General features: G+C 40.7%; 1 protein-coding gene across 2 annotated transcripts; it reads right to left on the reverse strand.

Annotated features, from left to right (window-relative positions):
* Window positions 1-302: 302 nt before the first annotated feature.
* On the reverse strand, window positions 303-21,203 carry LOC131458199 (serine/threonine-protein kinase TAO1-like). Of its 2 annotated transcripts, none has more exons than XM_058627060.1 (21): window positions 20,559-21,203; window positions 13,782-14,040; window positions 12,959-13,030; window positions 12,557-12,658; window positions 12,411-12,456; window positions 12,152-12,248; window positions 11,899-12,012; window positions 11,386-11,477; window positions 10,751-10,844; window positions 10,216-10,297; window positions 8,711-8,878; window positions 8,273-8,479; window positions 7,409-7,543; window positions 6,928-7,164; window positions 6,719-6,847; window positions 6,408-6,491; window positions 6,174-6,293; window positions 5,847-6,086; window positions 5,506-5,718; window positions 5,064-5,246; window positions 303-4,830 (listed from the first exon to the last, which is right to left on the reverse strand). In XM_058627060.1, the coding sequence occupies exons 2-21, from the start codon at window positions 13,911-13,913 to the stop codon at window positions 4,339-4,341; spliced, it is 3,039 nt and encodes a 1,012-aa protein (XP_058483043.1). In that variant the 5' UTR covers window positions 13,914-14,040; window positions 20,559-21,203; the 3' UTR covers window positions 303-4,338. The 2 variants fall into 2 exon arrangements, with proteins under 2 accessions (XP_058483043.1, XP_058483044.1); XM_058627061.1 differs by lacking the exon at window positions 20,559-21,203 and adding an exon at window positions 19,814-20,190.
* Between the last annotated feature and the right edge of the window lie 1,322 nt (window positions 21,204-22,525).

Raw genomic sequence — 22,525 nt, forward strand, 5'->3', positions numbered from 1 at the left:
TCACTAATTTATACATTCTTCTTATCAGCAAATTATTTATTCATATAGCTATTTTTTCCAGAAAGACAGAGTTTCCATTTTGAGCTCTTCATACACAATTCAAACCTTTTAAAATACTTTTAAATGATTATGATTTAAAAACTATTAAGTATTTCACCTATACGAACCCTGACTAATGCAACAGGTACGTTTAATTAGAACTAATTAAATAAACAAAAATAAGTCGTAGTCACTTACGTTATGTTTCTGTACGGTTCAAATACCTTTTCCTTCCTGGCTCACAAAACACTAGGACACAAAGAAAATATTAAAATTACTTTATTACAGATGATTTTTTTTAATCCAGTAGCCCTCTTCCAACAAAAAATAGTAATTACAAACAAAATATTACATTAACCCCCTAAACTTTGTTTTTGAATTTCCTTTATACATTTTTAAATCACTTTGTCATTTTTAAGGAATAGCCTTGCTATGTGACATTCAGCGTTTTGCACAATCTATACAATTTAATACAGGTCTGAGGGACCAGGGATGATAATAAAACAGCAAGATTCACCAAATGACAGGAGAGATAAAAGTAATAATCTTAAACAAACTGTACAGAGACATGACCCTGCCCACTCTCAGCCAACGGCAGCCGTCCCTCAGCACACCGGGGGGAATCACAGTAGACTCTTTAATCTGGTCAATCACTTGTGCAATCAGTGCAACTGATCCAGTTCAGAGTGACCAAAGTCTAAAGCTAGACTCTGCCCAAACTGCCACAAACGAAACAAACAAACAAAAAAAATCTGCGGTTCTAGTAAACACAAGAGACTTAAAAAAAAAAAACTGTGCCACTCATTTTTGGCCCTCTGCAGACATCGTTGGGGGAACAAAATGACACTCTGTGGTAATAGAAGAGATAAAAATGACTACAAGGTAAAAACGTTTTTGGGTGTACGACGACGACGTACTGGTTGAAGAGACAATTTAAGCCACAACCACCTGACGCATTCAGAGCCGAGCCCTGAAAAAACAACAGGATCCAGTTGTATATTCTGGGAGTAAAGAAAAAGGCAAATACTTAAGTGCAGTGGGAAAATGCTTTGTGTAGACGCAGACCAAAAGACGGTGTGCATATTACATTATTTTAACATAAAACGTCCAAATGATCAGTGGACCCCACGACACACCTAGGAGTAACTCTGTGTAGATATCAAACGGATATATTTTCACAGTCTTCTGCAAGAACTTGAAAACTATTTTCTGGTTTTGGAGTGCACTAAATATTCTTTATGCAGATTTTTATAGATTTCAAAGAACAACTCCATCTTTCCCCCCCGACGAGTTGACGCCCAAGCCAAATCAATGGCTACACTGACCCAGATTTCATGTCGCAAAATCATCCTAATTCAACGATAGCTGATGGAGAGTTGTGTTGTCATCGTGCACAACAGAACGTGTGTGTAACAAGTCTCTCAGACAGTGAAAACATCACGTCACTGTATCCGCATCACAACAAAATGAGTCCGGCTTTTGTTTTGTCGATTAGATTTCCATATTTTCAAATTCAAAATATACAATATTAACATGTTTCCTGTACATTCCACCTCCGGAAAAAAAATTATCATACAATGCATAAATCTTTGCATTTCACAATAAGACTTCAGACATTTATCTCCATTCCTCTATAATCGTTTCTTTTTCTCTAGAATTCTTTTTTCTATATAGATTTAATACATATATATACACACACACTTTATTCCCCCCCCCCACCTCATATGACTTGAAGAGCTTTTCTTAATTAGATCAGGGAGGGGTGGGGTGAAGACCACTCCAGGCTCAGGAGGAGCGGAGGGAGAGGTGGTAAGACACCAGGGGTGAGACAGAGTGGGGTGTCAGTCAGTCCAGGGAAGGTTGCAGGGACATGGCAGCGGAGATCACAGCATCACCAACCCACTGAGTCAATCAGCAGTCACCTAACCAGACTGAGGGTTCAGAATTTAGCTTCTCTGTGTTCATTCAAAGTGCTTCCTTCCTTACAACACATTTTTAGACAGCTGTGATTGACCTTACTCAAGGAGTTGCCCTAAAAAGCGTTAATCGGAATTTTTAATTTTGAGTGCGTTTACCTAACTTAGCCAAGTCTGCTATTACTTTGCTAACACACCTTAATGACCCAGTATATATCTATATCTAGTAGGGACGCACCGAAATGAAAAATGTTTGCCAAAACCGAAAATCAGTTAACACTTGGCCGAAAACACAGGAATAAATTATGCCAATGCTATACTGTTGTTTCTTTTAATCTAATTTTGTTGTTATGGCTGGGACTGCGTGTATACTTACCTCATTAAAGCCAAGGCATTGCAATTGTATAGATTCACATTCATGTTTCAAAGAATAAATCTAACACAGCCTGGATCATTTCTCTACGCGCTGCTTTATCCTTACATCAATGATCGGGGAGATTTCCGGTGGCCGAATTTTCGGTGCATCTCTAATATCTAGTCGTGACACTCTGTGGTGAAGCATCAGAGAAAGTCGTTTTGCTGCATAGTGTCCCATAAAACACTGCCACAAACGAGTGAAGCGTGAACACTCAGTTCAAAAGCATTCAAGTAGAGGTTAGGTGCTGCTGAAAAACGACCCTCATCATTAGGTTTATGGACTTAAGTTTTTCAGTAATCCCCAGAGCAACTGTCCACTGGGCAGGTATGAGTGAAGGGCAGAGGCCGGTGGAAACCCAACAGCTCAACATTCTGCTTCCCTCCTTCCAGTCCAGCTATGGATGCATCTGCTTGACCACACAGTATGAGCTGAACTCACACAATCTCATAAAAAAAACAAAACACAATGTTGTTGGCATTGAATATTTGGAAAGACAACTCTGACTCTGCAATATGGCATCTTTACAGCACCACGTGTAGTTCATAAAATACTCCAACAAAACTGCATGGCACTGATAACTTTTTATCATCGATTATGCCGTAGATTTCAGTGAATGATTTCTTTGTTATATGGAGCAAAAAACCCTGAAAATACTCACATTTAAGAAGCTGAAAAATCAAAAGAGCTTGTTTTAATCGTTAAAAAAAATCACCACCAACTGATTTACCAAGCATCAAAATAGCCGATTAATTTAATAATTGACTAATAATCGAGTAACCGTTGTAGTTGTACTAGTTCTATAAAGTCAGAGATACCAACAGGCACGGACTTACAACAACCTTTGCTCTTCACTTCCTTTCTACACATGCTCTAAAACCATCTCTTCCTAACGCTCCCTACTTTGCCTCCTCACTTCTCATTTGTCTGCAACAGCATAAAAACAGTAATCTCATTAAACTTTGTCCGAGTTTAATGCCTGCACTTCACTCCTTAGACTGAGGAAGAATTTTGTAAAGGGCAAATATTTAAATGCTTTTAAAAGAATTGCACACACCGAGCGCATGGGTTTCCCCTAATGCAACCTTCATATGCAACCACGTGTCTGCATATATATATATATATATATATATATATATATATAACACACAACTCCTGATAATAAAACTCCATGGTATTTAAAATTAATACAATCTTTGAATCTATGGCAACAGAGACCGACATAGCAAATATAAACATAAAATAACACTCTATATCACGGTGAAACACTATTGCACTGTATATGGCCTTTAGCCATCTTAGATTGGTGTAAAGACTGTTGGGTTTACACAGACTGCTGTCGGCAGAACACTGGTCATGAGAGAGGAACGGGGCTGAGATGAAACCAGACTCTGAACTGTGTATGCATGGCCTCTCCGTACAGTGTTTTTCTATGTGAAGGGGCGGGCGTACTCGCTGCATTCCGCAAAAGGTACGCATGATATACACTTAGTCACGTGACCATTACTGCGTTGGTCCGCACAGAGCCTACGTGGCCGAGCGTTAGCCCACCTCTGTTTAAGAGTCTGAGCTGATCGTACCGTGTGTGCTCCCTGTGACAAAAGACTTTCCCTGTCCAGTTGGCGGCATGCTCTTATTTAGGTCAGAAGAGACGGTAACATGGAAACTTGCGAGAGGTTGTATGAGGACAGGCTGGTACCCACACATGTGTAACTCAGCACTCACAGAACATACAAAAGGAGGGCGAACCCCCACCCCGGTGAGGAAATATTCGCTACTAGAATGGAATGTGAGATCGAGTACGCATGCGCAATACGCTAGACTGATGCGGATCCCCGTTTTAGCATGAATGGAACCCTGGGCATGTACGCACATGCGGAAATGCTGAGTGGCTCTTCCACAGATGCGGGACATGTTAAGTATTTACCCTGCCCTAAGACAACTACTGTGTTTTTGTTTGAGATTGTTCTAGGTGTAGGACAGATGGGATCCATTGGAGATCTGAGAGGTGATGCTGGCGCTCCTGCTCATGCCCTGTTCATTCCTTCCCCCCGATGACGTCCTCCTCATAGCCTGTGGGCTGTTTCTCACCCCTCCCACGCTGCCCCCACTCCCCCTCTGACTTCCTCCTCCAGGATGGTGGAGGCTCCATGGCGGAGGACCCCCAGCCAGCATTGGGTGACCCCAAGGCTGCTGTGAGCTGGAGCCACCCTGGTGGTGATGACTATGGTGGCCCCCTCCTCCAGGCCAGTGCCCTCCCCCCTGAGCCCCCTGGCCCCCTCCACCTCCACCCCCCCAGCCTCCCTGGGAATCGGGGGCCAGGTTAGTGAGCACCATGTTGCTGAAGCCCAGACGCATGGACTCTGAGTCAAAAGCCTCGATCTCTCGGGCCTGACGCTCCAGCAGCGAGCGGATTCGCTCTAAACGTTCGTTCTGTAGGGAAAGCATTTCCTCCTCAATCTGGGGGAATAAACAGAGTGAGCAAATGAGTTACAAATATGTAAAAAAAAGGTTCAAGAGCATAGTTGGTTCTTAAATTGGTCAAAAGGGCAAAACTGATCAAGTCAATCACACTAAATTCCAATAATTGATTTTAAAACAAAGAAGGCATGTGACTGCAATAAACTCAAAACACAACATCTTCCAGCATAATTTATTGACACAATAAACAAGTCGTCCAGAGCCTTTCTTACTTTCTGCTCCAGCAGAGCTCTCCGCAGAGACACCCTCTGCTCCAGCTCCCTTCTCTCCTTTTCGTGCTGAGCATCGGTTTGCATCTTGATCTTGCTCTGGTACGCGTTGAGCAGCTCCAGCTCCTGCTGCAGCTGCATCCTCAGCACCTGACACTCGCCCTCTTGAGCTTCGTCTAACCGCAGCTAAGGGCAGGCAAACGGAAGAGAAACAGGAGCAAAGAGAGCAAAGAGAGCGAGAATAAAATAAGAACCACAATTTAACTCAATTATACTAATTTATTGGTATTTATGTGTTAAATGAACTCACTTAACTTACAAGGAAATGTGCTGGGACATCACATGACTAAATACACATACTGACCAACATGAAGCATTACAGGGCAATTAGACAATTCTTCATATTAATAACAATAATGTTTTTTTTTGTTTTTCTTGGACTTACAGCCTGTGTGGAGAGCATTTCATTGATGGAATGGTCATACTGCTCGGCCAGGATGGCCAGCTTCCTTGTCTGCTCCTCTTTCAGCCTCTTCAGCACCGCCTTGTGGTCAGACTTGGGCGTGGTCTCTAGCAGATGGTTCCTGAGGGCCTTGTACTGCCTGGTCTGAGTCTTACACGTCTCCTGGAACTGCTTCTTAATTTGAAGTTCCTTAGACTGGGAAAGCAAAAGAAAATTAAAATGTTGACTGAATAAATAAAATACAGTATATGGGTGGGGTATCACTGGGTCAGTTGATGAACACTATCAAAAAGAAAAAACTGAAAAAGTCCATCACTTTATACCTTGAGGCTCTTGGGCTGTTGTCGGACCTCCATGACATGCTTGCGCCTCAGCTCCCTCTCCCTTCTCTTATTGTACTCCAGCTGGTTGGTGAGTTCTGTCTGGTGCTGGGTGCGGATCAGCTCTGCCCGTGCCTTCTGGATCGTCCCCAGGTGCCTGAACTCAAGCTCCTGCATTGACTCGTGGTGCCTGAGTAACATGGCATGCTCCAGGTCTTTCTGTGTCTGCCGTTTGTTGAGCTCCTGAAAAAAGAGGGGAAAATAAAAAAAGGTGAAACAAAATCAAATAAATAGAAGAGTATGTGGTTCTCTGTGTGAGTGTTTGAGTACCTCTCTGGCCAGATCCTGCTCCACATTGTGCCTGGCAATGAGGATCCTGCGTTTGAACCGCCGACACTCCAGCTCCAGATACTGCCTTTGTCTCCTCAGTAAGTTGGCCTCCTCCTCTGCCTGGGAACGGAATCAGGGAGGACGGGAGGCAAGTTTTGTGTATGTTCTCTGTGTTTGTTGTAAATTTGAGAAAAAAAATCACTCTGGGAAAATTTATGTCACAGAATTCCTCACCTGAAAGTGCTGGATGTTCTCTTTCTGCTTGGACAGCCATTCCTGCTTCTCTTTCTTTGGAGTGGACTGGTTCTCACTAAGTTCCTGCCATAAAGACGTTTCAGTATCATTAGTGGACGACGTCATCATGTGGCAATACAAGAATAGGAGCTGGTGTCCATGGTTAGGGCTGACTGCATCTAGCTTGACAGCTTATAATTAGATTAAATCATTTTAAAGCCAAAACCACAAAACTCTTCTGGCTAAAGTTCTGCGTAAAATAATACAATTTCTTCATGAAGTTATGAAGCCATGAAGTTGTTCACGGTTACCTCTTTGAGCTGCTCTTTGCGTAGTTTATATTCCCTCTTCTGCGACTCCAGGAAGCTGCTGAGCTCTTTCTTCTGCTGCACCTGAATGTGCTGCTGGAACTTCTTCTCATCATTGGTAAATGTCTTCAGCTAAACCAAACAAATGATGCGTAAGTAAGAAACACAAAGGCAATTGCTTTGACATCAGTGTAAAGTATGTGTCCTCCTACATCTTTCTCAAGCGCTGCCTGGTGTTTTTTGAGCAGCTTCTCCATCTCCTGGGTAAAGTTGCTCCTCTGACTCTCCAGCTCTTTGTCCAGTCTCAGGCGGTGCTCATCCATCTCCCCTTTCAGCTTGTTTTCCAGAGCCATCAGGTGCTTCTGGTGTTGCCGCCTCATGCGTTTGTATCCTGACATTTGCTCCCGCAGCTCAGAGTCCTGCTCGTGTTCCTGCATCTCTCGGGTGACCTGCGAGACGCACATACCATTCAATCAACAATCAACACAGTTCACTCACATTTAGATTTATTATGCTGAAAAACTAGATACATTTGAGTTTTGAAGCAGTAGAGACATCTTTTTAAAGACAATTCTACACATTTCACAGAGTTTCTATCAAACAAGGCACAAAGTGTCTTTTTTCTCTCTTACACAGACAGTAATAAACACCATTATCAGGTAACAATGCACATAGAAATAATCATGTTCTTACAAGTGATGCTGTGCGTATGGTGGCAAAATGCTCTCTGTTGCGGCAGTGCTTCCTCGGGATCTGAGCTGGTGTTGGCTGGGGCTCAGAGGGTTGACTTGTGGCTTCCTGCTCTCCAGTGAAACTTTCTTCTTCATCCTGAATCCAAAATGCAGAACTTGTATTATTCAGTTCCAGTAATTAACGGTACACATCCAACCAGTATGAGAGAATGAAAGTAAGACAGATGGGAAGAAAATCCCACTAAAAAAATAGTGCTTGGTCGGACTACAAATCCATTTTTCTTTACAGGGAAGATTCCCTCTCACTTGATGCAACATCCTATAATACCAAAACATTTGTTGCCGTTTTAACTCATCTTCTTCACAAAACACTGGTTCATTATTGTACAGACTGATTTTAAGTTGTGCGGAGAACAGAGGGAAGAACATGACACATGTATCCTGACAGAATACGGCTACTTCTGAAATGACTGGATTTGGTTTTGAATCCAACAGCATCTGGGAATTTACTATATTATATTATGTATATAAAATTTGGGAAGTGTCACTACATACGACTTAACAAAAATCGATAAATCAAATGAAAGGATTCTAATTGGGAAATTGCACTTTTATTATGTTAACGAATATTCAAAAGACAGTATAATATACTTTCCCACAGTAACACCCCTTACCTAAATAGTACACATGAACTTCTTTCACAGCTGTTAAGCTCAATTTTTAATGCAGTTCTGCGATAAACTAGTGATTTACCTTGAGTAATTTCCTCAGATATGACAAAACTCCCCGAACCACTTCCAATGGTTAAATTGGTGACCCTTTCATCTACAAATAAACAGGTGCGTGCCTGAGACACTTTACCCACCGGTTTGAGGTGTATGACCGAGCTGTTGGACATGACTGTGTGGTCTCCCTCCATCAGGTCCAGCTCACTGTGGCTGTCCTGAGCCGCTTCATTCAGACTGTTGACGGAGCTGCTCTGAGAACTGGCACTAATGGACATGCTGGGGATGGACTGATTACTGCCAACACTATTGACAGTTCCTGTCCGTCCTCCGCCCGGCTCCACCTCCTGGAGACAGAGTGAAAAGGGTACACAGAGAGAGACAGCGAGGGAGGGAGGGAGAGAGAGAGAGGAAAAAGCCAGAAAGAGAACGCGAGAAAGACACAGAGACACACGCATGCACACCAATGCATGCTTAATTATTTTCTCTACATGGTTAGAGGCAATGAATTTAGCAAAGGTATTTCTATTCTATTTCACTTCACTTTACTTTACTTTAACATAAAAACCTCCACACACCTCATCTCCGTCCTGAGCCTCTGCTGTTGGTCCATTGTGAGCCTCCTGGAGGAGGATCTTCTTCATCTTGCGGTACTGCAGGTTATCCAGCTCTCGCACTGCATCCTTGGTTCTCTGAATAAGATCCATTAGCACAGAGTCTGGACGTTCACGCTGCAGAAATGCATGCTGGAGAAAGGGAGGAGAGAACAAGAACAGAATGTCATTTATTTTCTTTGTTTTATTAGGGCATCGCTTTACAAACAATCTGAGCAGTTCCTATAAATGACAAAGAAATTAGAAAAAGAAAATCCAAACTTGCTGCCTGCAATTAAACTGAAGGAGGTAAATCTGAGAAGGAATTCAGAGGTCTAGTGAAATGAGTTATAACTGTGTTAAAGTCAGCACAGTTTTAAAACTTAAAAAACATTTAAAAAAAAAAAAAAGATACTGTAGAACCAAGGGGATTACACTTCCATGATTACAGACCCCGAATCAATTAGTGGGTATCACATGTGGCCCCCTGCTGGGGGAGATGCAAACTGATTTCATGGTGTTTCATTTTGTCCCTCAGATGAAGTAGGAGCAGCACAACCAGCAGCAGTATTATTATTTGGTTCATTGTGATTTAGAGTTCTGTTCTGCTATTTGATTTCTCTTCATGGTCCAAGCGTTATATTTTTGTTTTAGTTTGGGGATGTTGGTTTGGATTAGACGGAAGACAACAGATCCGATGGCCCTTTGGGGCTTTGTCTGTTTGGCCTCGCTGCTTTGTTCGTTTTTGTTGGCACATCAGCCTGAGCTAATTAGACATTATCACACTTAAAAGAAAATAAATTGTTGTTTTTTTTCTCTCTGTCTAACCAGAACCAGACTCTGTGGTTTTGTTGAGCCTCTGTGTTTAAGTGTGTTTGGAGTTTTGGGACATAATTTGGGGGCTTGTTCAACCTGACGTCTTGTTGCGTTTTGTGTGGTGTGATTATCTTGATGGTTTGCTCAGTAGGCCTCTGTTAGTCTGTGTGTGTTTTAGTGATTAGCATTTGTAGCCAGTTTTATTGTAATTTGCCTATTGGTTGCACTTTGTACTTAGCTTTGAGGATAAAGTCTTCTGGGCCTTTGGGCAGTTGTGTTTTGCTGTAACTAGAGTTGCAGTGACTTGTGAGTCAGGAGTTTGCAGTAGTGTGTGCTTGATGCTTCATGTTCTTGTGCTGCGGTGGTATGTTATAGGACACTGTGGAGGGTTTCATCAGTGCTCTAAGGAGAATTTTCTGCTGATTGTAGATATCTATGAGGTCATAACTTCAAAAAACAAATCAGAAACTGACAGTGTGTGTGTGTACATGTAGTGTGTGAGTCAGGAAACAGAGGATTATTTAATTGAAATGGAAGCTTTATGAGGAAAGAACATATCACAAACATTATAAAAAAGAGATTTATAACAGGAGGGCCTGTCAATCTCTCGTCTTAAACTGACTCAGCCCTGTGTTTGTGTGTGAAAGTAGTGTAAAGTATATGCAAACACTTACACCCAGCATGTCATCTGAGTGTGGCCTGTCCTGGGGGATTTTCTGAAGGCAAGAATCCACAAAGTTTCTAAAGTAATCCGTCCTGAAACAAAGATGACAAGATAGAGGGTCAAACCAGAACAACACACCAACATGGAAAGCTTTAACAAAGGCCAGTGCCATTATTTTAACTGTAAAACATACACAATAGTCACAGAACTGTGTGCAACGGCCCTACGTGTCGCAAATTGCCCCTTGGGGATGAATAAAGTTATTCGAATTTGAAAACTGTCAATTCAAATAAGGAAAAATATGTAACAGCCACATGTTGTCAATAGTTACACTGTGTTGCTTCTGGCTTAAAACAACTGTCTTAAAAAACTCATAATGACAATAACTCAGTTAAGCTATAACTAAATATTGTGGGATTCAATGCAATTCCTTCTGTAAAATTAGTGAAAGAAACCAAACATGACCACACTAAAATAACAAACTGTGCACATATAAAAACAATGTAAAAAAAAATACTTATTACTGTGTGTGTGTAAGACCTTACCATTCACTAGATTGCAGTGAGGGACTCTCATTCTGTGCTATGTGGTATAAGGCACTCATTGCATTCATGTTAAACAAGGGAGGTTTCCTCTCCGCTGCAACAGAAATAACCAGTCAGTACTTGGCCTTGTGATATGGCCCAACATTCATATACTGGTAATTTGAGACTGAGTGGAGGAAAAATTATATCCCTTCCATATTTTATGGAAAATGTGCTAAATTATCAGTTCTAAGATGAAGCCATGGTTGAGATGTCACAGGATTAAAAATACAAGGCAAGAATCCTTGCCATCAATGTCAAAATCTGTGTCCCTGAGTTTTTAAATGCAGGGCTGAAAAAAAACACACACGAAGGCTAATGAGATGTTTTTAAAAAGGAGAGAAGTTCTCTCTGTGGCTACAGACTTTTAAAGCTTGGAGACAACTTTTAAATGTACAAAGAACACGTTGTAAGGGGCAAACAGAACCCTAATACCAGCACATAAAAACTGTCAATTAGTAAGACCATAATGTAAACCTGGTTAGGTCGTATGTTGGGTGACATGTAAACACTTTTCATATTCTAAAATATTCTACTGCAGTTACATCTTAATAAATATAATAATACGTATGGAGTAAACACACATGGTTACCTACCTAATTCTATACAGGTTATCCCTAAGGACCAGACGTCCACCTTCCCATCATACTGGCCCTCGTCCATAGCAAGAATCACTTCCGGGGCCATCCTGGAAGAAGTGGAGGAGGAAGATAAAGTGGGGGAAATTAATAATTTAATAGATTTTCAGTAACACTCACCTTCTTAAATGTAAAAAAAAAAGGACTGTTAGTTATACTGCGATTCCCCAAACTAACAGACATTGCCATTATAATTTTAAGATAAAGAAATAATGGCAGTTTTAATGACTTATCCAAGTGATTTATCAGCAGCATAAATAGCATCAAAAAGCAGCTAACCGATGTTGAGTCTGGCAAAAGTGTGAGAATGCATATAGAGGCAAATGCCTTTTAAAGATACATCTATTTCATGAATAAGTGCTTTTTTTGTTTAAAAGCATACAGTCCATTAGAGACAAAAGACAACATTTTAGAGAAAGCAACATTTATCACACGCACACATCACATTCAATCTCTTCAGTTTTCACTCACCAATATGGTGTTCCCACGAAGGAGTTGGCAGGTGAGGCAATGGAGGCAGAGCCAAAGTCTGCCAGTTTGACCTGCCCTGGCTCAGTTAGTAAGACGTTGCCTGCCTTCACATCCCTGAGAGAGAGAGAGGGTGAGGAAGTACGTGTCAGAGTAAGGGGCTGTAATGTCTACAGGCAACAAAAACAAGAATGTCAAAAACAAAAAACAAAAACCAAAAAAAAAAAAAAAAAAAAAAAAAAAAAGCAAAAATCACCTGTGAATCATATTGTGGGAATGAAGGTAGGCCAGCCCCTGCAGAGCACCATGTGTAATGGCAGCAATCTCTACTTCTTGTAAAGGCTTTTTATGAACTGAAGGAGAGATAATCATTAGCCGACGTCTACAAATAAAATTAGTTTAGATTTGTAAAAAGACTGTATTGGTACGGGGACACGAAAGGGCTGTGTTATAGTCACTGACATGAAAGAGTGGGATCCAGCCATAAATATTAAAAATAGGGAATATCTGCTCACCTTCTAAGAGATCAGAGGCTGAGCCAAGACAGTACTCCATGGCCAGCTAAAAAGAACAGATGCAATCAAGAAAAAAAAAATCAATGTAAAAGGACCTTACACAGTGAAATAACCCTTAAATTATGACGATGTACTAGGTGACATACCCATGCCGTGTGCTCACGTAGGTAACAGCCTTTGTATTCTATACTGTTAGGATGCCGGATCCTCTGCAGAAACTTCACCTCCTTTATTATGTCCTGCCATTTCTGTGGAAGAAAGAAGGGACTTAATCTGTGAAGCCTGTTGATTATGTGTAACCCGGTTATAGCTCATTTGAAATCATGAGTTCTTTCCGGGACAATAAGAGTGAAAGTGGGTACAAGGGAATGATCTAGTTGAAACGGTTAAATGACTTTGAACTAGAACTGCTATGATACCCAACATTGATACTGTGATCCAGCAGCTCTATATCTTGACTTGGACAATAGTGGATGAAAACGTATCTCATGGGCAGAGGATTTATTTCAATAAATTCCACTTTTACACAAGTATTAAGTTGGTCTCACCTCATTTGACTGTTTACCACTGTAGGACATCTTCTTAATTGCCACCACTTCATTTGTGCGTATATCCCGTGCCTGAAAAACAGAAAGTTCACTGTCAGTACATTACATACCATACAGGACATACAACTCATAACATATAAAGATTGTGGTTTATCAAGAGCTCCTGTCCTTTTTACCACACTCTTCAATGAGGCAACACTGATGCACACACTTCAACGTAGCTATTTTAACCTATTTGGTCAATGGTTACTGAAAATAACTCAACAAATAGTCTCTTGTTCTTTATTGAATAGATTCCGTCAATGAGATAAGATGATGTGATTCGATTGCCGACTTGAGCAGCCTTGAGTTACTGAACAAAACAGAACTAATAATTCCTTTATTTCTAGAGTATGCAACAAAATGACTAGCACAATTTCAGGATCTGTACTTTGCTAATCTGTCATTTGAAGAAATTAAGTATGACATGGATTAAAATTGACATTAGGATGAGCCCATAATAATCATGTAACTAGACCCCCTAATATCAGACTAAAAACAGATAAAGTTTAAGTGTAATTTCAGAGTTACGTAATTTGGTGTTAATGAAAAGGAAAGCAGAATATGTGTGAAAAGATATGGGGGATCGTTTGATGTGTAAAAAGAGCAGATCTAACAAATTATGAGGAGGAGGAATGAGTATTTATCGACTACTCATGTATGAGTGAGAAAACCGTTCCTTCATTTTAATAGTCACATCCCTGTCTCCAATTTCTATAAACAGGATAATTCAAAGTGCATTTCTTTTTCGCAATGAGTCAGTGACAAGATGTAATTGCCGTACAAAGTAGACGGCGCCAAAGCTTCCATGGCCGATCTCCCGGAGGTCTGAGAAAAGCTTTTCTGGGTCTTCTTTGAAGAAAAGCTCAGCCACATCCGGATCCTTCAGGCTCCCTGCCCTTACAGAGGAAGGCATCCTGGATGATATAGTCCCTTCTCACCCACTCAGAGGGGATGGGACTATCTGGGTGCTGAGCTACACCAAGGCAGCTGAAGATTCATCTGCAGTGATGGTGGGCCCTGTTGAATCAGCACATGGGCACCTGGATGGGAAGGAAAATAAAAATATAGAAAGACAGAGATGTTAGAGAGTCCAGACTAAAACAACAGTTGTGTACATTATAAAGAAGCGTCCGGTTGTTTTTGCTGATGCAAGTCTCGGGATAGAAGTGAGGAAAATGACCGAACCGTAAAAGAAATCTTCATCAAGAGCTGACTCAAATATAATCTACTAATTACAGAGTCATCACAAAGTGCATCAGTCCAGATTGCTTCAGCAATATTTACAGCTGTAAGCTGCTGAAATAAACGGGCAACACAAATATCCACAATAAATGTATTATTTAGTGTCCGCTGCTACAGCATGAGGTGGCCAACAGTTATGGGGGGGGTTAGCGGAATCAATTAGAGGACCTAAGGTCGAATTTGTACTCTAAATGGGATCATGCATCAACTGGGTTGTTGTTAACTCATGCGACATGCGCAAAACAACGATATTAGGTGCTTTTATAAAGACGAATGCATGTGTACGAATAAAGCATACTAGTTTAGTTTTACTTCATGAGCGGTGCGGTGCTAATGGTATTTCTTGAGAATATACTTTAGAGGAAAAAAAAGATAGTTACTATAGGGGTTTATTGTATACATTATGCACTCTGATATTCAACCTCTCTTGTTACTTTCTAAAGACACAACTAGTGCTGGGTGTTCGAGCCAACTAAAATATTTATCATGATGAAAGATGTGTCAAATTATTCATCATGGATAATTATCAAGATAAATATCAGATAGTTGCAGATGTTTTCTTGATGGTGGGTGAAATTTGTTGGGAGAAAATGGGTAATTGTGGTTTTGGCCTAGCCACATTTGAAACAGCTTTTCCTGCCAGACATTTAAAGGGGGAAAAATTTTGCTTTTGTTGTACATTAAATAAATTAACCCCTGCAGAATGCAGACAGTGAAAAACAAGCATTACGTCCTATGTTATATCACTTTAGTTATATTCAACAACTTCATATACAGCAACTCTTGCAAGTCTAAATTCTGGTAACCATACTAAAACAGCATTGCTTACTGTTTAGTGTGGGAGTGGGCATATTGTGATAGTGTGGCAGGCAGTAACACAGGAAACACTGCACAGATACTGGGAAGAATAGATTACATTATCAGCAAATCCTAGCATGAAAATGGCCTGGAGTAAATCAAGAAACTGAAAGTAAGATAGTGTAACAGGACAGTGAGCCAAAGCAGATGCAAAAACATTTTTCAAGAAACTCAAGCTCAAGAACAGTCCTCATTGTACACTTGATCTTAATATGATAGAAAAAAAATAAAATACTTTATCAAAAGAACATCTCCTCTACACTGTGGTATATGCCAAAGAGGGCTGCAGCTAACGATTATTTTCCATTATCGATTCATCCGTCAAATATTTTCTCAATTAATCGAGTACTTGATGTTTTATATGCACATTCAAGCTACACAGTAAGTTACTCAGGCAGCTCTGCTAGTTATGTCAATTCTGTGCATTACAGAAATATCAAAGAGCGGAATGAAACACAAACACCCTAATCTAGTAAGAAAGAGTGGAGATTCATGCAGCCTTAAAGAATAACTCCATCCTATTTAACCTCCTATGTAAACTTGGGGAAGGCAAGATCCCTTTAGTTCCAAACAACACACATAGTTTATATTACAGACATCTCTGCATTGGTGGCAGCACCGCTAAAAGCTAACCTACAGTTATCAGTACAAACTGCTCTTCTAAGGCTGACTGGATGTCACAAGGTTTATCCTGCAGAAAAAGTGATCCAGCTGACTGAGAAAGGAAAAAACTAGTGTGAAACTCAACAAATGTAGAAGACTAGTACCAGAGTACTAGTAGACAGAGTACCATTCACATCTTATCTAATTTTTCTATAAATTCTTACAGCTGTTCTAGTTTAAAATCATAATGCACTAAAACATTTACAAATGGGCACTGTAATAAACTTGCTTTAAGGAAGCAGAGTGGGTTAATATTGACTGTGTAATAGATTAAAATGACGATGCATTACAATACATTTACTGCTCTATATTTTAATACAATGATGAAAACAAAGATATGAATTGTTTCCAATACATTTAGTTATATTGCAATTGATTTGAAAACAATTATCTGCTCAGGCCTATATCAAAATGCACAGAATTTTGTTGTAATTGTTGGTGACAGGCTAAACATGACATTACTCTGTAAAGAGCTATTTCTTAATAAAAGACTGTACATTCAAATTGAACAATACTCTCAAATCTGCATGGAAAAGCAGAAAAAGCCGGCTGGCCTGGATTTCCTCCACATTTGGAAAATGTGGAAAAAGAAAAGGTGCAAAAACGGTTGATTCTTTATTTCAAAAACTATAGCAATTTGATTTCTTCAACACAAGACAAGCACAGGTGGAACCTATAACATAAATAATGGCTCAGTTGCAGCATTTATGCAACACACAATGGAACTGCATATCTCTCACTCTCTCTCTGTCAAACAGCAACTAAGACTTAGTCACAAGACTAAATCTGGAGGAGATGGACACGACCGCAAGACATTATTACAAGGGGACAGTGTGCTCGAGAAATGCAACAAAAGTTGTTTTGCTTTGCTGCTCGAGAAAATGGATTCGCTCCTGATGCATTATGTGCATTGATTTCCTCTGCACGGTAAAAATGAACAAGAAGCCTAATAAAGAACAAGCCAATACGCAAAGGGTGTCACGGAGAGGAAGAAAGAGAAACTGAGGTAAATGATAAATAATCAAATACTTTATTGATGCCCTATAGTGAAACTCTAAGCTGCACAGCTCAGGGTCAGTTACAGAGGAGCAACCGTAGAGCAATCCTGCCGTCTGCTGCTATATGAAAATGCCGACATAAGATGGGAAAAGCGTATTAAAACCAATCCCAAGAGCATATTGACTGAACCCAACAAAGCTCGGCTCGACCAACAACCTCAAAATATCAGCTTGGGTGATAGTCTGATGAAATTACTTAGACTACAACACACCTGGGTCACCTACAAAGTTATCATTTTAGGTATTTTGTACTGGAATGACATCTCCTTGCACCCATTAGACAAGAGTTGTGTTAGGGACACGAAGTTCACCCCTAAAACATCATCTTTAAAATGCTTGTAAAATAATCAAAACACCTCTTATGACTCAGTAACCCCACAGGAAACTAACCAGCTTTCCCTGCTCCAACACACCTGATTCAAATGGTCAGCTCGTTATCAAGCTCTTCAAGCTCTGATAACGACTCATTAATTAGAGTCAGGTGTGTCAAACCAGGGAAATAATTCTCATACAGACTCAAGATACATACACACTCGTGTAAATATATATATATATATATATATATATATATATATATATATATATATATATATATACACACACATACACAAACATATATATACACACACACACACACCATCATATTGTACATCTTATCTCAGCCTTCACTGAAATGCATATCGCTGTGTTGCTAAATAATTAAATAGAAATGCATTTAGCTGACACACCTTATTAAATGACCATGTATGAGCCAGATGTAACTGGTCCACATGAAATCCTTCAATGCAACATTATAACACTATCATCAAGTCCTCAAAAGCCAAAAAGGACATAAAGGAAGTGCATGTAAGCTTGTGCTAACTTAGACATGAACAACCCCAATCAAGTCCTGTAATGCATAGGGATTTTTAAGTGAAAAAAGCAAGGAGCACAATGATCTATGAGAGAAAAGGTGGGTTGTGTATGTCTATTTTTAAACAACATGAGTCAAAGGCCCAATAAAAACAACACCATAGCTGTTTGCACAGAGACACTGTTGATTATATTGGTAACATGTGCTCAAATGGCTTACGCACCACGTTTCTATCCCCAAGATGGAGGGTGGAGTGTCCATGCTCCTACTTCCTAGACTGATAACAGATTGTGGCTTACACTCAGTGGAGGAAATGAAAGCTCTCAAGTTACCCAATGTCAACAGCAACACAACCCCATTTGTAGTAATTCGTAGATGATGTGGACAGAGGAAGACCTGTGCAGGGTGTACCTCGCCTTGTGTTTTGTGGCTCCAGTGACCCACGACCCTCATTTGGAGGATAAAGTGATCAGAATCAGAATCAGAATCAGAAGAGCTTTATTGCCAAGTACGATTTGCACATACAAGGAATTTGTTCTGGTGTCATTGGTGCATAACAAGCATGATTGGATGGATGTGGACAAAGGAGACATCTAACTTTTTTAAAGTAACACAAAAGTAGGTTGGTACAGTTGGTAAACGGCATTGTTCTTTACAAATGCCCTAAAATATATGTCGCAGTAACACGTGCATTAGTTGACAAGCTAATACCGGCAAACTCTGAATCAGTACTTTTCATGTACAGACAACCATGTCTTCAGACCAAGGTACAGTAGCCTATGTTATAGCATTATATTCAAATACAATTACAGAGTTTTTATCTTTCAAGATATTAGAAATGAAAACTAACCCCCCCAAACAAAATAACAGTTTAGTTTCTTGCGTTTTCAACCCGGTTTATAAATCTATTGCTCCTGGACGCATACTGGATACAGGACAAACTTGAACTAACTACTGACAGATCAATTTTTATGGGGTGTGTATTTCCTTCATTTTTTCTTCTTACACTTTATCTCATTCATCAAATATGCTTTTTGTTTCTAAACTGTTCCGCAGCCACCCAAACACCCTGACCACTAATTCTTTTGAACTACCACATCACTGAATGTTATAGTCATCATGTAGGTCACCACAGAGTAGTTAAACCCCAAAGATCACTGACATCAGACAGGCCATTACTTTAATCAGCTAAAATGAGTTGAAATGTAAGCATTAGATGAGAATCAGTGAAATAAATGAGCATCAAACTAGCTAATCCATTAATACAATACATATTTCAATACTTAAATCTAAAATTGTGATGCAACGATGGATCGGACTGTGGAACTAGCCCTTGTTCTGCAGTGGCTCACTGTCAATGGCCAACTTGGATCTAGACTTTAGCAAACATGGCAGGCTTTACTCGAGTGTCTAATCCATTTTTCCAAGGAGACATTTAAATCCATTAAGCAGCGTGTCCATATTCAGCTCCCCAGATATAACACTGATACACAAAGACAACACAACTTTGCAGAGGCTTCCCCTGCATAGGGCTGCTTGCCTCACACTCAACAACAGCTGCATACCACTCATCTCCCAACAAGCCCTTTTAAATAAACAAGGGAAGCTGTTCATGCCGTAAACAAGCATTAAGACACACAGATAAGCAAATGACAGGTGAGATGATCAGCACAGGTCATGGGAAACACAAGAAAGCAGGGACAGGCAGCCTAGCAGGAATATGTTGAAGTAAGAGGACAACTTGTACCTGCCTGTCAGCTGTAGACCATAGGCTGCATTCAAAACATGGACATTCACGGTCAACAAAGACAGGTGGATTGCTAACACTGCAGTGCTTCGCAGACAAGGGAGAGCTACTATATATAAATAATATAAAGATGTTGTGTCCATCAGCAATCAAGCTCTGGGCAGCAGATCACCCCAACATCATTTAAACTTCTTTATAAGACACTAGACTTTGAACAACACTCATTACTCGTTCATATTGAGGTGTTTTATTAAATCCCGGTGTAGATGATCTACTGTCACGCAAAAACTGAACGGCGAAGGCATACATAATCCCGGCAGGAGAGAAGCTCGCTGTGTGATAGCCACTGTTACGCAATATCAACACAGTAAAAACGGAGGAATGCGACTCACGTCATTGTGAACAAAAACAGCCATCTGCGGCCGATGGATGTGACCTCTGCTTGTCGCTTTCAAACGGCAGGCACAGTCGACAACGATTTGTCACATTCTTGATGCTAATGCTGCCTGTAAACACAATGTCACAATGCGTGTGCGCTCCACGGGCACACAGATGGATTTTAGACCAATGCCACCAACCGCCACATAGGCAGCTAACAGTATGTGACAGATGAGACTACTTGCAGATGAGCAAAGTTCCAAAGCACAACTCCCATATAGCCGAGTTCCACTTCACGCACAACCACAGTGGACAAAAACAAAAACGAGGGAGTGGCACTGGTTTCAACTATAGTTGCATGAAGCGGATTAGCAAGCTAACACAGCTAGCTAACGCATCCTAGGAAAACAATCTGTTCCCATTATTTACAACAAACACATCCCCCCAATATTAAGCTAGCCCACTCTGCTCTTAAAATATTGATATAATGCCATGGCGTGTTACAGTGTCATTCAAAATGAACACACGTATTATTACAATGTATGATTGAAGTTGCACAATAAGGCACATTTAGATGTGACGATGCGACAGAGTTGTGACAGCAACTTTTGGTTCGCAAGCGATTAGCAACCTAGCAGGCTAGCTAGCTAGTGGGCTAATCCCTTTGGAAATCCAGCTCATCTGCAATGTGTAGTGTGTAACGTAAAACCAAACCAAAACAATTAGAAAGCGCAACGCTAGGTTTATTGGTCAACTCACCTCGTCAAAACGAATCCACATAGGGTTGAGGGGTGAGGCGTTATAGTGGCAGACAAATCCAGTCGACCGGGGCACGGCGGAGCTTTAAAAGCGACTCACGCTAAATCACAGATGATGCTATGCAGTTCCAGAGTTAAAGTACTGCGTTTTCGCTGGCTAACAAGTAGCAGTGCTAATTCGCTAATCTCAAAGCACAACTGCCGTATTCTGTACAGCCGACCACTGACTCCTAGTATGACTGAATTGTCCAGTTTAGCAATAACCGTTTCTGTTGCCAATATTGCCCCAGTGGCCACAGATAATTAACGTGCGACCAGATACGCGGGCTAATGGCTGTCAAGCCTGAACTGTCACAACGGACTAGCAAGGGAGCAGACGGGCTACTGGCCACCTGGCTAGCAGCTAGCGTTCAGCACTAGCTAGCAAAAGTTTCTGTATTCGATAGGCAGTTCCTTAAAAATGGCGGCGTGGAGAATCTGCCCCCATTCCACTGTGAAGTAAAACAAAAAAAAACACGGAGTCGGAGCGGTTCAGTCAGTTTGAACTGAGATGAGAGCACACGTGTGTGACAGTTTTAGGAGAGTCTCGTTGATGCTGTGCAGCTGCAGGGTAACTGTGCCCCCACCATCCCTCTGCTGTCTCTGTTCGGTTCTGATGTACAACCCAGTAACTGCATGTGTAGTGTGCATAGAACTGGGCTTGCATTAAGAGGGTTGCCGGTTAAAATCCCTGTCAGGTCAAACGGCTGGGGTACCCCTGACCAAATATACCCAACACCCATTGCTTGGGCAGTGTTGCCCACTGCTCCTAATTCTAGGAAGTTTCCTAGTAGAGGATGGGTTAAATACAGAGATATTATATCAATAAAGAAACAAACAAACCCTTGTCATTTTACAACATGGGAAGCCTTTACTTTCCTCCTGTGACTTTCAGTCACCAAGCTCCTAACCTAATTAACAGTTCAGTTCTAATCTGGCCTCTACTGTAAAAAAAAAAAAAAAAATGAAATTTAAAAACTGTTATGCACATTTCCCACAACAGTAAGATATCATCTCAAGCTGTCAGAAAAGATGATTCAACCAACATTTTGCTGTCCACAAGAAACCATGCTGTACACCTCATCATGAGTAGCCAACATCATATTTCCATTTAATAAACATTAGACTACAGTAAACAACACAGTCTATGTACTGTACTGTAAATGTACAATGCTGTGGCAATTTTTGCATTGTGTTAAAGCTTATGGTATGGAATAAAATGACATGGTGTTACTTTGTGCTTTAACAGGAAAGTGTAGTGCAGATGCCAGATGATCATTTAAACTACAGTCCACAAGGGGCTTTCACAAATCCAGTGGTGTACGACAGATGTTAACTTCTGACACTCACTTTTTTAAAATAAGAATGATATGTTTAGATCAAATACACTGGTGGTGACAGTGTGCTTAAAGCGGAAGCCTTTTATTACTACATAATCACATATATATATATATACATATATATATAATGCCGATACTCCACATGCAAAACAACCTCAAAACACGTCAGTGCAAGCATGACATCACATCTCAGAGGATTACACACACAGCGCTATAATCTGCATTGAGGAAAATGTGGACTGTATGTATCGTGCATGGCAGCAGAGAGGTTAAAGATGAGCATTCCACAACAGGCTGCAAGCGGGGAGACCAATCAGCTCGCAGAACAGGGCTCCGAGGGCTTTGATTGGTTGCTTGGTAGCACTGTTGTCATGATGATGAGAATCAGGTCCTGTCTGTGTGGTCTGTATCCAGGCACAGAAGTACACTGAAGCAAATGGATGGATGAGCTGCAGAACTTTCTGTACCTCTCTCTCTCACGCACACAGTCTTGTGCATGTATCGTTCTAAGAACACTGCATGGACACTTTCATTTTGATAGCCCAATTAAACCCTTATACCTAACCTAATCAGTTAAAACACTTGGCAC

The sequence above is a fragment of the Solea solea genome, chromosome 4 (assembly GCF_958295425.1).
Source record: "Solea solea chromosome 4, fSolSol10.1, whole genome shotgun sequence".
Taxonomy (NCBI): Eukaryota; Metazoa; Chordata; class Actinopteri; order Pleuronectiformes; family Soleidae; genus Solea; species Solea solea.